This window comes from Exophiala bonariae (genome assembly GCF_035927105.1).
Source record: "Exophiala bonariae strain CCFEE 5792 chromosome Unknown scaffold_34, whole genome shotgun sequence".
Taxonomy (NCBI): Eukaryota; Fungi; Ascomycota; class Eurotiomycetes; order Chaetothyriales; family Herpotrichiellaceae; genus Exophiala; species Exophiala bonariae.
Genome location: NW_027042509.1, coordinates 13,489 through 29,167, shown reverse-complemented (window position 1 = coordinate 29,167; position 15,679 = coordinate 13,489). Strand labels below are relative to the sequence as shown.

The following is a 15,679-nucleotide window of genomic DNA, read 5'->3' as shown; positions in this document are numbered from 1 at the left end:
ACCTTAGATGGGACATGGCAATTCACGTGCCACTTACATACCATTACTGTGAGGTTCATAGATAGTAGTTACGTTATTTGATCAAGATTCATCATTGTTTGGCTTCTTGCAAGTTGCCACAATACATACCTAATCTGGGGGATCGCTCCTTTGAAACAGAGTTTTTTCTTAGGTATCTAGTCTCAATCACTACCTGCATAAGTATGGCTCGAGAAATGTGCAACACACAGACGTCGTGATAGATTCTGTGGTAGATCATCATTTACAAGGCTCAGAATTCTTCCTGTGACCATGTGAAATGGGTAGTGTCCAAACATGCCGCGCAAACTGTCATTGGGCGGTATTTAGTTACAAGCCATACCTGCGCATTAAACGCGATCATATCAACCTTGCCTTCCAGTGAGGCGTATCTCCAACACTGCCTTGCTACAGATCCACGTACTCGTCTGTCCATTTCATGATCAACCAGGCGCTGTCGTCAAGGAAATCAAATCGGTCGCTAATAAACCAGTGCCTTCAACCTAGCACAATCCCGCGTATGGAAATGTAGTATGCATAGCGAGGAATCCGAGCCATACATCGGAGCTTGAACTCGCGACCTATATCGGTGGGGAAAAGTCCTGTTCAAAAATATATCCCGAGGGGTATAGGAAACTTTTCGTGCTAGAGGTGCTCACGGCGCAGCCCCCAGCGACGCTAGAGCACCTCTGAGCTCCTTAATTGCAGTTGGGACATCCTCAAAGTTGAGGGCCGAAATAGCCCAGCGTGCATGCTTTTGCGCTTTCATGATGGCTTCTTCATCAAGCACGACGTTGACTGGCTGTGAAGCGGAAGGCGCTTGGACAGGTGGGTGTATAGGACTGGGAGATACGAGGTTCTGAGGTTGTGGGATAGGAGGCACCGGACCGTGAGTTTGTCGAAGCTGAGGAGGATTCTGTGGGATTTGCGGAGGAGGCACTTGGGGTTGGAAATTGGAGGGAATCTGTGGTGGTTGTCCTGGAGCTGGCTGTGGAAGGAAGTTACCATGCCGATGAGCTGGAAGTGGTGGAGATGGACGACCCGTTTGGTTCAGAGAGGTGAGTGAAGCTCGACCCGGTGGTAGCTCAGGATCGGTGGGAGCCGATGGAGGTGGGTTTGATGGGTTTGAGGCGAAATCCACGGGAGCGGAAGGCAAGTCAGGAGGAGGCCCTCCAACACTCGTTGGGGCAGAGGGAAGATTGGGAGCAACATCCGCAGGGACAAGTGGAAAGTAATTACCCCCAACAGATGGCTTTCTCTCGGATGGAGTATCCAGCGGTGATATATCATTGGTGTCAGTTTGTGTTGAATAGAAGGCTGCTGCATCCTGTGCCGCGATGGGAGAAACGTCATTTGTGGGCGTTGGTGGTTGTGAAGTCTGTCTGGATGGATGGAGTGACTCATCCAAGGATGACTGAGGAGCGAGACTGCTCTGTATCCGGTCTGCTTCGTCCTTCACCTCTACCACGGATGGCTGGCGCGCGGTCTTTTTAGCTGTAGGTGGGACGGAGGTTTCTCGAGATGGATGCAAAGATTCATCCAGAGTGGATTTCTGCGCCAAACTCTGTTGTATTCCATGCGCTTCGTCTGGCACTTCAACGACGGAAGCTTGTCTGGGCTTTCCAGAGGCACCACCCAGGGCTTGGACATCTGCATCATTGGGATCGAGGGCTGGCAACTGCTCATCTGCAGGAGTGCTGATTTTTGGGTTGGACAGATTGGGGTCTTCACCCGCTTTCAAAGCCTTTGCGATGCGTAGGGCGTGGTATTTCGCATATTTTATTTTTGCCGCAGCTTCCGGATCAACTGGCCCCCATATCTGAAGTAGATCGAGGAATGTAGCAGCAGCTTGATATGTGTCTGCAGTTTGTCTGGTGGCCTTGTCGGCTTTGACTGCATTATCGGCTCTTTCAAAGGTTTCCAGACCAAACTGCTCAACATAGGCCTTTCCAACAACATCATCCACCACGGCAGGTTCGTCGGAATGCTGAGCCTTGTATTGCTCTAATTTGTCCATAAGAGTGGTTGTATAAACCAGGCTTTCTTGGTCGGCATTGTGAAGGCCTTTCGAGAGGATTTGGTTGACAATCCAGTATTCACCTGTTCGGTAAGTTAGGGCTTTTCAGTGTCGAATACATTGAGATACATACACCAGTAAGCAAGTATAGGTTTTGGCTTCTCCAGCTGCGATGCTCGATGGGCGAACCGTGTAATGTCGGCGGCCTTGAGCGCAGCCGGAACCTCAGCAGCCATGATGGGCCTCGAAAGACTGCCACTGTTGGTTATCTGAAGAAGCTCGATTGGGAGTTGGCGACCAGCTGAAGAGTGGGTTTCGAATATGACGTGAGGCAGTGATGTTCTGCTGCCAGTGGTCTGGTCGTTGACGGTGAGTGGTTTAAAGATGGAGTTCAGCCTGCGATACGATGCCCCTCAAGTGGACAAGGAACTTTTGGTAGGAGCGGAGCTTCCAATGCGGATAGCTCCTGCTGTTGCAAATGTTCATGCACCCCGCATTCAGGTTCACGCCTGAGGAGCCTGAGCAGCAGGCCAGTGAAGCCTAACACCCACCTAAGGAGCAGGAGCCTCAATTTAGGTGAAAACCAACCACTTCCAGGCTTGACAGGGATCAGCTTGAATGGCAACCTCTCCACTGGGCAACTTCTTCTGCATTGTTTCTCCTCATCCGTTCATCTTCCTCGGTCATTTGCTGTTGCTTGCAATGACATAACATGAATCTGAATGGTCAAGCTCGGCCTGGACAACCGGCAAACCCCTCACTATGGCATGAATGCCTCAAGTGCTGATAGGAGGTAAATGTGACGCTGTTCATTTTGTCGTTCAGAGTTCTCTGGTAAGCTCTTTGAAGACATCTCTTCATCTACTACAGGACACCAAAATGTCTCAGGAATCAGCGTACGTGACTGGTGGCGCCTCCGGTATTGGAAAGGAGGTGGTTCGAATGCTCGTGAAGAATAAGTGTGTTCATGATCCAGGTGAATAAATAAATATATCGTGGCTGAACGCTTCAATAGCATCAGAGTCTTTGTCGCGGATCGAGACCAGGAAGGTGCTCAGAAGCTGGCAGACGAACTCAACAAGGCTTCTGACCATGCTGTCTGTGTGTCCCATGTTGACGTTGCTGATTGGAACTCTCAAGCCAAAGCTTTCAGTCAGGCTGTGGCAGACTTTGGTCGCATCGATTATGTTTATCCCATTGCAGGCATTGGCGAGAAACCATGGATTCCCAACGACCCAAGCTCCAGTGGCTTTGTTATGCCTAATCTCAGTGCTATTGACATTGATTTAACCGGCGTGCTTTACACTGTGGGTTTAGCAGTGCAGCAATTCAGAAGACAGGAACCCGGAAAGAATGGTTTCCGGGGGAAGAGTAAGTGTTCTTTCCAGAGTCTTGGAGACGTGATGATTCCAGCAAGAGATCTGCCAGTCTCTGACTTGTCTAGTTGGTTGTGTTGCAAGTGTTTGTGGGTTCTACTGTGCTCCTACAGGTAACAAGCACACCCTACCCAATTCTGAGGTCAGAACTTGACAATCACAGTCCCGATATATACGGCGGCCAAACATGGGGTGACTGGCTTTGTGCGTAGCTATGGGAAATATCTTCCAGAAGAAAAGATCACTCTCAACTCTGTCAATCCAAATGTCATCCGGACCAATATCTCAACAGCGTCCTTCTATGACAGCCTAGAGGACAAGGGATTGTTGACTCCAATTGAGGGTGTGGTGGATGCATTTGAGAAGCTCCTGGGGACCAACGATACATCTGGCGAGATATTTGAAATTGGACCTAATTGGAAGAAACAGGGTCCAGTAAAGAAGAAAGCTCCCGAGTACTTGGATAAGGAGTCGGAGACAGTCATCGACTTGATTTATCAACGCAGCCGTCCATTGCATCTGCCGCGATGAGCTCATTGTGTAGACATATCTAGAACCCAAGTTATGGACGTGAGGCTTGTCAGGGAGTCAGAAGTGTACATGATTGATTGAAACAATCACCAATATGCTCGTTTACGTTCATGATATTCGACATAAACATATAGGTACTTATCAATGGCCGTGATAATCCACCCAATGGGTTCCCCGCAATTAGAGAGTTGCTTCCTTGTCCATCCCCAGAAGCTTTAACTAATTCTGACGGCCTAAGGCTCAGTGGGCTACTGAAGCAGCCCTGGCCCCTGGACGCTCAAGCCTATCGGCACTTGAGACAGGGCTGAGTGTACGGCGAGCACTCCGTCGCTGACGTCGCCGGTTATGCAAACCTCCTCACCCTCTGTGATACTTCGAGTGCTTCTACTACAATGTGAACTTCGGACTGTAGTTAGATCATTGGTGTAATAGAGAATATCATATCATTAGAACTAGCAACCTATCTTAGTCCAATCACTATACTAAGTTCTACCGCAAGAAGGGCACCTCCATCTAATACATCAATATCATACATCGACAAGAACCCGTGTCGTCATGGCGGCCATCCATCGACCAGCTCACATCACCCACCATGCAGCAAAAGTCGCCTCGGCAGCAGCATTCGAGAAGTCCAAGGAGATAGGAGTACCGATGAACATCGCCATCGTCGACGCATCACTGTACCTTCTACACTTTGAGCGCATGCCGGGCGCCAAATTGACATCCATCGACATTGCCATGAACAAAGCATTCACAGCCGCTGGTCACCGCGCCCCAACGTCCGTCTACAAGGAGAACGTCTGGCCTGGCGGCGCTGCTTTCGGACTCAATGCCAGCAATAACGGTCGCTTCATGTATGTCGCCGGTGGCATTCCGATTGTTGTGGACGGCGAGGTCATTGGTGCTATTGGGTGCAGTACAGGCACCCCAGCGCAGGATACGGAGGTGTCGCAGGCCGGTGTCGATGCTGTGCTGGCGTATATTCGGAAACAGCAGGCTTCGAAACCAAAATTATGAATGTTTTATAGCTCTTCTCGGGCAAAGGCTGTTCAGAAACGTTGCATCATGTACATCTACAGGATTTCGAATATATATTCCAGGGATTACTGGATTCTACGTGTTCAACAACTTTCCGTTGTCTCCAAAATCATAACTCATAATTGCACCGTGACGGCCTCGAGAGGTGCTGAACACACACAGGTACCTGTCTATCTAGGTACTGCTATCTTCTTAGTACCTCAAGCAAATCGGAATTGGGTTGTCCTTCACACCCAATATTGACCAGAGCCTGAGGCTGCCCACAAAGAGCCGAGGCAAACTTAAAGCGGCACTACGCCAAAGAGACGCAAGTTTTATCCGGCTTGGCGTGTTTATATTCATCCTCGATGCGGGATTCCATCCATCGCGCCATAGAATTTCTCAAGTCATGTCTGATGAATTCACTTATTGCACTCGCCTAGATCGCTAAGTGAGTTTGGGAGCAACCTCCACCAGGACGTCCGCTGCGATAACTGAAGAATGGCCGACCGTGGCTCTGCTTCGCCTTCCCCTCCACCAAAAGCACCCACAGCAACCGCCCCAGGACCACGAGCAGCTGCACTACAAAAGGTCTTCAATGGCGCGCTATCCTCCTCAATCAAGGCAAACTCATATGCCAATTTCAGTTCATGTTTTCCAACGCCTGCAAGGTACTGTCCTACTGCGATGGAAGGAGTGTGGAAGCAATTGAACACGAGACTTGAGGAAGAATGCAGGCGCGATTTTGAAAAGATTCTCGAGGAGAGACAGATCGTGGAGGGTCTAAATCAATGGGATAGCATGATTGAGGAAGCACGAGGGAGAAAGAATCGCGGAGTCGAGGGCGAGGAACCCGCGAGGGCGTGTGTGACGCAGACCGTTTTGCACCTGGATGAAGCTGACCGCGGAACAGACTGCACACGCTCTCAGCCGATGAGCTATACACCGCGCATCTCACACCGTATTTTCAGCAAGTGACAGATGACCTCAATTCCAAATTACAGCGAACGCAACAAGAGAATGCACAAATGATGACCACGATTGATCAACAACGAGCTGAAATCGAGCGACTATTGAAAGGGTTGAACACGGCTGTCAAGGACATCGAGGGCAGTGTGGAAGCCATACAATCGCACGAACAGGCTGGCGTCAGCGAACTTAGATCTGACATCTGGCAGATGGAGCAAGAAGTCGCCCTGAGTCGGACATGACAATCACTGCTTTTGATGCATCCGATCTTTTTGGGACATTGAATGAACGAGACATGATATCTGTTATTAGCATGGCGTCGGCGGAGGCTTTGGTTGGGTTGGCTTTTTGCGCAAGCCGTGCGAGATCTGCATTTTGGTGTACAAATAGCACGACTCAGGGCCATCGATATTGCGATGGTGGCGTACAAAAATCCTGGGGCAGTATCCCGAAATGGAAGTTTCTTTTAGATGTATCACAAAGTGGCAGTGCCTGTCAGGAGTGACAGCTTATAGGTTTACGATTGCATTTTCAGACTTCTCGTACCACTAGACCGAGATCACCAATGTCGCTGTGTTAGGGTATCAGCTACGTTTGGATCGCCTTCAACAGCCGCGACATATTGATCCAGATCCTTCGATTGATCGAACAGACGATGTTGTGCAGATGAATGGTCAGTACGTAAATGGTCAATATCGGATCTTGCATTTGGTCGTAGACGAGGCCGCCCAATCATGGCGTATGTTTGTGCCAAGATGTTTTCGACCCTTTTCGGATAATTTCCAGCCTGATCCACCTCCAACTTCACCTTCGACCGTCAAGTTTCGTGCAATGGAGATATCGTAAGGTGAGATTGCGACATTGTTTTGAAACTTGAGAGTATATGTGCTCTAGTGGCTCTCGGCTGAGATGTCTTCCATCCACGTGTAGCCTCATGGCTAGACTTGAATCATCTCATGGGGTTGGCCAATCTTACCCAAGCTTGAACAATTCCGAGCAGGAATTCGCGAGCGACATTTGCAACAGCAACATCATCCAGGTCCAAGGATGACCAACGGCGAGCACCGAAGAAGGACGATCCTAGACCCGGCTTCTTGATGGAGCCCGTTTAACCCAACGCGTTTATTTGTTTGCGGATGGAAATTGAGGCTCGGCCAAGGCGGCAAATTGCCCTTTGCACGACATGGATTTAAGGTTTGATAACGAGATTGCACCGCCCGCCATCAACATCCACCGACACCCAACAACACCAACAACTTCCATCTGAGCCCAACGCCTTGTCCGGCTTCTGTGCGCCAAACCCGCGCCTCTGGTCTCTTCGCTTGGACTCGTGGCTGTTGAAATTTTGGAAACTTCTTCCCTTCTCGCCGGTCGACTCGCTTCCACTATCCCCGTCTCCGTTCCCGCGAACCAACATCCTAGACACATCCGCGCGAACATGACACGCCAAAACCTTTGCCGTGGTGCGAGCTAGTGGGCTTTTGTATCATGCAAAAACAATTCGAACGCGTTACCTCGCTCTTTGCGTAGTACCACAGCGGTCGAATGTCCATGCCTGGTTCGGTGTACGGAGTGAATGAATGCATGGTAACATGCCAGGTAGGAAGTAACCTTGATGCAATATTCAATGACCATAGCCACCTGTGTCTTGTCTGTTTTCTCTTGCTCAATGTTTACATTTCTCTGTTGACATTTTTCCATTTTCTTGCCTCATTGTGCATATTCATGCATATTCATGCATTGACAATCTCGGCTTCTCCACAAACTCTGTCATCAGCCCCTCCCTTGGTTGGTTCGACATTCGACCTGTCTCGACTCTTTTGGACATTTGCCCACGGCAGAATAAATCCTCCCGCTCAAAGTTGCGGGCGCTTTCAAGGCGTTCGAGCGGGCGTCCCTCGTGTCCAGTAAGATCAGCCTTGTCTGACTAGGTCGAGAACAAGGACTACCCTGGTGTTGAACCCTGGCCCCTCTCTCTTTCAAGATTTTTTGGAGGCGCGTCAAAGGTCAAGGCTCAACACTGCCAGTCTTCCAAAAGTCGGATCTACTCCGTTGCTTGTGTCCAGGCATTTCTTCATCTACTCTCCTCCTTCCACCCCACGACCGTTGAATTTCACCCCAAACTCTCGACATCAAAAACTCACATGAATGTCAGCTTGTAGTTTGGGAATTCTGGGAGTTGGCTGGTAGTATAGTCCGCGCTTCAGTAAGGAACCCTCTGGAGTGGGTGAACGACAGCATCACTCAGCACGCACCAACTGTCAAATCTCTATGGACAGACGTGTCAAGATATGGATCATAGGATCCATCGCAGCGGCCTTCAGCATTGGGAGCAGTGTTCTGAATGTGGTCTTTGCTTATCATCTTTCAGAATATCCAGTACTTTCAGCCCTTCGAGTGCTACTCTTCGTCGCCTTTGCCATCAGCCTGTTGAACTTGGCCAGCATCGTCTGTTTCTGTACGTTGTATGTCAAGAGTCTCAGCACTCATTCGCTGGGATCCAAATCGAAAACATGGTGTATCTATAGTGGCGGCGGCGCCGCGGCGTTCATCAGTATTGCCATCTCTGGTGTCACTTTGGTGTACATCACCATCAAGCAAAGCGAGATCATCAACAAGGTGCTGGGCGTGACCCCGATGACCTTGATTGCGGCATGGTTCGGAGTTTGGGGAGTCTCTGCAGGATTGCAGATCTTGCTGTTCTGCTTCTTGGGCATGTGGACACGGGTTGTTCTCAAGAACCAAAGGGCTAGCCGACTGGATATGGATTTTGGCAGAGCGTCCATGCATGATATCTCAAGAACGAATACGCACCGTACAGGGCGTTCTTTTGGGTCACAGGATATCACACTAAACTCACCTCCAAGGACACCAGTATCTCGGGGAGGGTCAGACACACGACGATCGTCATCTACAAGAGTTAGGCCTGGATCGTCTAGGACAAAGCTTATGCGACCTTCTGCAAAATCATCCCTCGAGATCATGCCATTTCCCGCGGCGGAAGCTGTCTCGATCGACAGTGCCTTTGACGATTGGGATACGTCTTCGGTACATTACGAAATGCGGAGTGCCATTGGCTCCTCACCACCAACAACTCGTGGAGGTCTCGCAACAATACCAGGCAGTCGACCGGAATCACCAGCCAATGCTTTAGATGGCCCGTATCTCCCAGACTCTCCCATAAGCAGTTCGCCACCCCATGCTACCACATCTGACACAGCTACCGCCCTAGGTTGGTCTAGCTCATCACCACGGCAGCTCAAGTCTTCACCTCCATCAAGTCCACCTCCAAACTTCTCTCGTCCCACATCATCCCACAAGGACAACAAACCGCCACCAAAGTTCCAAAAATTCGATCCTTCCATGGACGACCTCATCCACCCTTTATTCCGACCTAATAGCCCTCATCCACCACCAATTGCCACGATGGGGACCATGGTAACCGCCTCTCCCATGGCCGACCAGCTGATCACGCCCAAGACCCTGGCGCGTCTGCGAAGCAACTCGAACATCGGATCTCCCCCTCCAAGCTTGCCGCAGCCAAGTAGAGAGCGATCGGAGACGGTGACTTCAGTCGGCTCTGTCCCTGATAGTCCTACCTTGGGGAGCGATGGGCTGGGAAGTCCCGGTCCATCGATCGTGGACGACTTGGAACTACCTCCTATTCTACCAGGATTTGTGTTATCGGCAGGCTCAAGGAGCAGTCTGGTGGAATATGGAAAACGGAAAAGCACCAAGGACAGGCCGAAGTCTCACTTGTCGGTGGGTAGCCGGCTGAGCGAGATGCTTCTTTGAGCGTGGGCATCCCCAAGGAATTTCTCTACCGCGGCTTCTGGTACCGCGAGTATGTTTTTATATCTAATTCATGGTGGCTCATTGGTTGCATGACGTGTGATCAGATGTTGGGTTCTTAGCGAGGAGTTGATGGGTTGTCATTGGGTGGGAATCATGTCTTGACTTGTGATGATATGGGATTTTGGGCCTACAGATACCTCCCATTGTATGCGTGAACGAGCCATACCCTTATAGCTTTTTTGACAGTCTACGTACATGGTCGATTATTGTAATGTCTTCTATGATCTGACTGCGCCTTAGATTCTTCCAAGCGTGGGTATGTGTTGAAAACTTTTATACTACTTAGGTAGGTAAATCCTGCCTTCGCCAGCCACGTGACTAGCCTGAGCATTGAAAGCGGCCGAGCCTACGACGGAAGGCACGCGCCGGCGAGCTAATCCTAAAAAGGAATGGCACTGGACTTGGCGGCTGCCCAGATGAGAAAGCGGCAAGGGCGGCGAACGGGAGCTTCTTAGCCTCGACCCTCGGGCTGCCAGTGTCTGAAAATGCTTTGCTTCACCCTCGAAAAAGGTCAGCACCATCTTGGATGGACACATTCACTACTTCACCCATCCCATTCATGAATTCACTCTCCATCAATAGGCAGCAACCTGAATCAACCATGGTCGACTGCTTCACTTCCCGGCCTGCGGGCTACAATGGCAACAATGCCTATTCACAATTTTCTATTCATCCGCCCCAATATGCTCCTCCTACCAGAAGTACTACTAAGACCAGAAATACCTCATCTTCTCCCTCCACCGAGTACTTCCACCTCTATCGAAACACCACAGTGATTCCTTCCAGATACTGGTTATCTCGAAAGACTTCTCCTCTGTGGCTTCAGTATTTCTCTGCTGTCCTCTCCCAAACCCTCAGAGATCCAGCACCGTCATTTTCTTCTTCAGCACCCTCACATTCCCCTTGTGCAATTCTAAGCCTGAAGAGGACTGCCACTTCAATCCCGACAACTTCTCACTCATCCTTGTCAAACTGTAAATCCAGATATCGAACTGCCCGGAGCCATCGATTTCTTCCTGACAGTGTTGACAAACGAAGGTAAGTTTTGCTACTCCACCAAATACGCTTAGCCCCAAATGCTTTGTCTCCTGAGGTCTTTCAATGGCCCTTCTAGTCAAGCAAATCCCATGCCCCTTCCACCCAATACTCATTCCTTCGACTTCTAAATCCATGTTCTCGACCATCTCATTTAACAACCAATCTCAGAAAAATGGCAAAAGTCCAAAAGCCCAAGGCTCCCCGCCCCGAAATTCTTATGCAGACCAGAAGCCGTACTGCCAAGTCCTCTTCAGACTCGAGCTCTACGAATGGATCTTCAGATCAATCTTCATCACCAAAGAACACCACCCCTCCACCAGCAGCAGGAAAAGTATTTTCTCCAGGAGCTACTATCCCGGAAACACCAATGCCTTCTCCTTTCAGAGAATTGACTGCCCCACCACTGGCAGCAGATCTTGTCACTTCACCAAAAATCACTTCTTCACCCAAATCAGAAACTCCCTCTTCATCAGATGGTATTGTTGGTCCGTCCAGTACTACTTCCCCTGTGATTGAAGCTATTGGCTCTGCTGAATTGGCTGCCACTTCTTCTCCATCAGCTTCCATTGTTGCACCACCTGCAGATACTTCTCCTGTGATTGAGGATACTGTCTTTGATGAATCATCTCTCACTTCTTCTCCACCGGGTGCCACTGCCTTGGAACCAGAAGCCAGTGTCTCTGCAGCAGCAATTTCTTCCCCTGACAAAGTGTCAAGCACCTCTCCACCAGCAGTTGAACAATCTCCATACAACCTGCGTAAGCGCAAAGCTTCAAGCTCTGATGATGCTGAAACTTCACGACCACCACCAAAAAAGCAAGCTCAACTCCAGATGCGCAAGGATGAAGATTTTCAATCATTCAAAAGTCGTGTTGTTTGGCCAGAGCACAATCAAGCTGCACCCACTTATTACCAAGCTGACGGTATAACTCCTTCTGGACCACTTCCTAACGGTGCCAAGGTAGTTTTTCTTCGTCACAATGATCCTGCTCCTCCCAAGTCCAAGTCTGCCACTGAACTTGTCGATGCTGATCATCAATCAAACTCTGAAACCCAGTCTCCCAAGAAATCTACCCGTGGTGGTGCCAGCAAAGGCCGCGGTGGTAATTCTGGAAATGGTGGTGGAAGAAAGAACAACAAACAAAAGCCCAAGAACGGCGGTGCCGGTGGTGGTCGCGACAGTCCAGATCCACCTTTTCGCAAGGCTCCTTTGACTCAGGATGAACGTGTTGAAATCTCCATGCTCAAAGCAAGACAGCACGAACTCAAAAAGTTTTTCTCTGCAGTTGGAAATCAACAACTTGACATTCTTGACAAGCTTGCCACCAAGGATTTGACCAAGCTTGCCAACAAACCAAAAGCACACAAACACCTTCCAGAGTATGATGAAGTCACTGAGGAACTCGCGGTACTGATGGCTGAACAACAAGAAAATTTCCGTAAGAAACGTGAGATTGAAGTGAACGCTGAGAAAGTGCGTATGGAAGCTGAGAGGGAAGTCATTGAGCAACAATATCGCACACGTGTAAATGAAACCAAGAAAGAACATCTTGCTGGCGCACAAGGAGATATCATCTTGTTTGAACGCGCTTATCGTGCAGCTCATGACGACACGCACACAGAGACAGGATCTGACATGGATTATTTCCCACATTATCACGAATGTCCCGAACCTAATGCTCGCCCCCGTGGATACGTCTCTAACAAAATCATGGATGAAAAGCCATTCATGAGCGCCCTTGAAACCTCCTACGACGACCAAGCCGTGCAACAGGTCTTGGAACAAGACGTCATCAACCCTCTCTTGAGGCAGATCGAGGAGCGCAACAACGAGTGGAGAGAAGAGGCGTTCCGCAGAAAGACAATGAACATGGATACCCTCTCGGAGGAAGCGGCCAAGGAGCTGGAAACCATCAAGGGATATCTCATCCCAAGACCGTTTGAAATGATGGACAGCAACTCATACTCCTTGTCGGCCCTCGCAGATGTCGCCGAGTGGACCGCTCAGCGGTATCCTGAGCACCACTACATTCATATGCCGCTTGCGCCCGGTGATATCTACCCACGTCAGGGTCTGGATTTCTCCCCCAGGCCCGGTGGTATCTCCGCCCCTCCTCCTCTCTCTCTCCCTCCTCTCGCCCCCCCTCCACCACCAACCACTCGCCTGCTCTCGGCCAGTGGTCCTGGACAAGCAATTGCACCAGCACCACCCAAGCCAGTAACGAGGTCGTCGTCGGTCTCCTCCGCCTCTCTGCCGCCTCCTCCTCCCTCCTCCTCTCTCCGAGCTGCGCGCCTGGGGTCGCAAAGCACGCGGCCAACAGCGGGGAATGGACCCCAACAATTCATTTTCCAACCACCCCAGCAACCCCTCCAGCACCAGGCTGCCCCTGGTCCCTCTCCGACGGCCCAATACGGCCCCACTGGCACTGCAGCGGGCGCTGTGCCGATCGGACAGCAGACAAAGATACCAATGACGTTCATCAACAGTACGATCAAGGTGTCGAGGAACGCTGCTGCCGCTTCGGCGGGTGGGAACGCTGGAGTGGGGGGTTCTTCTGTCGGTGTTGGTGGTGGGGTGGCGCCCACCAATGTTAAGGGTGGTCAGAGGATGTTGTTGCCAAAGATGCAGCAATAGGTGGTGGTGGTGGTGGTGGTTGTGTTGTCGTTGTCGGTCGGTTTTGCTGTGGTAGAGAGTGCCCGGTGGTATGGGCCCCGGTGGCATCAAAAGCCCCGGTCAGATAGAGAATGAGAGAGCAGAGTGTTTACCCCGTGCCTATCATTGTTCAATTGTTCCTTTCCCTCGCGTGTTCATCTGGTTCTCGCTGTGAGTCGAGTGCCTGTCATCTACATATTGATGTTACTGATCTAGGCACATCCTCATGAGCTCCTCCAAAGACGAGAATCGACTCGCACAAGTGGTTTATATATGTCTGTGCTCGCAAGAAGAAAGGAATAAAACAATACAAATGTAAATGAAGGCGAGAGGCAGTGATGAACAGGCTTTCATCTAATATTCAGCACGATCAACTGACCATTGAGTAAATGAAGACAGGGTAGGGTGTTTTTCGACTCCTCCATGACCTTACGGCGATGGCGAGTCCATCCTTTTCAGTGGATTCGAGGCCGAGTTTGTTGTGATCACCCAGAGTAAACACTTTGCTGTCACCTTCCAGGGCAGGCAAGCGGACAGGGAAAGTGAGGACAGCCATGCGGCAAGTCATCTCACACAGATTTCTGCATCAACGAAGTAAGTCGCAGGAAAGCTGTTATGACTAACTGACTTCAAGAATGCGCAATTTGTCGCAATAACCGGTACATTATCCGCTTTTCTGTGGCAAGCCACTAGGGCGGAAGCATGACTATCAGCTGTCGATATCTAGGGAATTCGCTCAAGACAGATCCGTCGGGGTAGCCGTACTGCCGCCCCTCCAGATGCAAGTCTCCGATGGCATGGGTTGTACAGGCTGAAGACTACCATACGATCTTTCACTAGCCGGACATCATCCGTCAGGCTCAGTCTTTTGAACAGATGGGGAGATAAGAGCCAAGCGGGAATGCTCGCGGAATGAACTCTGCAGACTGAGAGAGCTCCGTACCATCTTAAGATTGTACTGGGTCCTGACTATCTCGAATCTACCCTGATCTTTGTGTGCTTTCACCTCAGCAAATTTCTGCCTCTTCATCATGGCTTCAAATGAAGAGAAACTCATCAGCCCGGTGGAGATAGGCCACTTCGGCGTTCGGACCATTCCTGAGCACTACGAAGCTATGGTCAAATGGCATACTGACTTCTTCGGCGCCCAAGTCAGACTCTCGACTCCACGGGCTACGATGTTATCGTACGACCACGAACATCACCGTCTTGTCATCGTTTCAGACCCGAGCCACAGACTCATCGAAAAGAAGAGGCAAGCCGCAGGGATCTACCACATCGCATTCACTCTGTCATCATTGGCCGACCTGGCTAAGAGCTATGAGCAGAAAAAAGCCCGCGGTATCACCCCACATTGGCCCGTTAACCACGGCATGACAACTAGCATGTACTACCACGACCCAGACGGCAACGAGTTTGAGCTGCAAGTTGAAAACTTCAAAACCACAGAGGACGTGGTCGAGTTCATGAAAAGTGCAGAGTTCGAGCAAAATCCCATCGGTGTGGATCTCAAGCCTGAAGATTGGATTGAGAAGTTACGAAGCGGTATTGACGAGGAAGAGCTCAAGAGACGACCCGTCATCGGCAAGCGCAGATCAAGATTCGAAAATTCTCTCTACTTCAAGCCAACGGATCCTGATTCGAATATTTCGGCCGAGGATGCACAGCCTTACACCCAATATGGGGGTCCAGTGTAGGCTGGAGATTTTAGCAGTGGTTGTAGGCGCTTCAGTGGTTGTAGGCGCTTCAGTGGTTGTAGGCGCTTCAGTGGTTGTAGGCGCTTCAGTGGTTCAAGTTGGATGAAGAGAAGAGAGCTTTGCGGAATCTAGTGCCTAGACAGCTAGCAGGCAGTTTGTGGGGGCTTAAGTATGGCTATCGTTGCTCTTCGAGTTGTCGTACTTCCGGTGCTGTTGGTGCCTCGGATTCAACTCCCATGTTACTGGATCCTGCCATAGTAGGGCATCATAACCTCCATCTCTGGCCCCATAATTGTGAATAACAAGTGCATGCTACTTCGCAAGTGCCAGAGTTAGTACAACTGACAGATTCTGATTCCGGATGCACCGCTTTTTCGTGGACTCTTCGACTACTGCCACCGACAGTCCGCAAGTCCGGAGTTAGGTGCATCGTTGCGGAAAGGGGGCGGTTGTTCCACCAACCTCACCATGATTTGTTAGGCCGAGAAAGCATGATCATACCAGTATA

At 50.3% G+C, this 15,679-nt stretch overlaps 7 protein-coding genes across 7 annotated transcripts; 6 read left to right on the top strand and 1 right to left on the bottom strand.

Moving 5' to 3' along the window:
• Nucleotides 1–673: 673 nt before the first annotated feature.
• On the bottom strand, nucleotides 674–2,271 carry LTR84_008837 (uncharacterized protein; the record flags this gene model as incomplete). Its single annotated transcript, XM_064852381.1, has 2 exons — nucleotides 674–2,118; nucleotides 2,169–2,271. 2 exons carry the CDS (start codon nucleotides 2,269–2,271, stop codon nucleotides 674–676), a joined length of 1,548 nt encoding a protein of 515 aa, XP_064701356.1.
• Nucleotides 2,272–2,914: 643 nt separating this feature from the next.
• Nucleotides 2,915–3,942, top strand: LTR84_008836 (uncharacterized protein; the record flags this gene model as incomplete). The annotated part of the gene is made up of 3 exons (XM_064852380.1): nucleotides 2,915–2,994; nucleotides 3,051–3,406; nucleotides 3,554–3,942. The coding sequence occupies 3 exons, from the start codon at nucleotides 2,915–2,917 to the stop codon at nucleotides 3,940–3,942; spliced, it is 825 nt and encodes a 274-aa protein (XP_064701355.1).
• Nucleotides 3,943–4,497: 555 nt separating this feature from the next.
• Nucleotides 4,498–4,959, top strand: LTR84_008835 (uncharacterized protein; the record flags this gene model as incomplete). Its single annotated transcript, XM_064852379.1, has 1 exon — nucleotides 4,498–4,959. The coding sequence occupies one exon, from the start codon at nucleotides 4,498–4,500 to the stop codon at nucleotides 4,957–4,959; it is 462 nt and encodes a 153-aa protein (XP_064701354.1).
• A 501-nt stretch (nucleotides 4,960–5,460) lies between these two features.
• On the top strand, nucleotides 5,461–6,170 carry LTR84_008834 (uncharacterized protein; the record flags this gene model as incomplete). Its single annotated transcript, XM_064852378.1, has 2 exons — nucleotides 5,461–5,822; nucleotides 5,873–6,170. 2 exons carry the CDS (start codon nucleotides 5,461–5,463, stop codon nucleotides 6,168–6,170), a joined length of 660 nt encoding a protein of 219 aa, XP_064701353.1.
• A 2,029-nt stretch (nucleotides 6,171–8,199) lies between these two features.
• LTR84_008833 (uncharacterized protein) lies at nucleotides 8,200–9,723 on the top strand (the record flags this gene model as incomplete). The annotated part of the gene is made up of 1 exon (XM_064852377.1): nucleotides 8,200–9,723. One exon carries the CDS (start codon nucleotides 8,200–8,202, stop codon nucleotides 9,721–9,723), a length of 1,524 nt encoding a protein of 507 aa, XP_064701352.1.
• Nucleotides 9,724–10,993: 1,270 nt separating this feature from the next.
• LTR84_008832 (uncharacterized protein) lies at nucleotides 10,994–13,456 on the top strand (the record flags this gene model as incomplete). Its single annotated transcript, XM_064852376.1, has 1 exon — nucleotides 10,994–13,456. One exon carries the CDS (start codon nucleotides 10,994–10,996, stop codon nucleotides 13,454–13,456), a length of 2,463 nt encoding a protein of 820 aa, XP_064701351.1.
• Nucleotides 13,457–14,505: 1,049 nt separating this feature from the next.
• LTR84_008831 (uncharacterized protein) lies at nucleotides 14,506–15,171 on the top strand (the record flags this gene model as incomplete). Its single annotated transcript, XM_064852375.1, has 1 exon — nucleotides 14,506–15,171. The coding sequence occupies one exon, from the start codon at nucleotides 14,506–14,508 to the stop codon at nucleotides 15,169–15,171; it is 666 nt and encodes a 221-aa protein (XP_064701350.1).
• Between the last annotated feature and the right edge of the window lie 508 nt (nucleotides 15,172–15,679).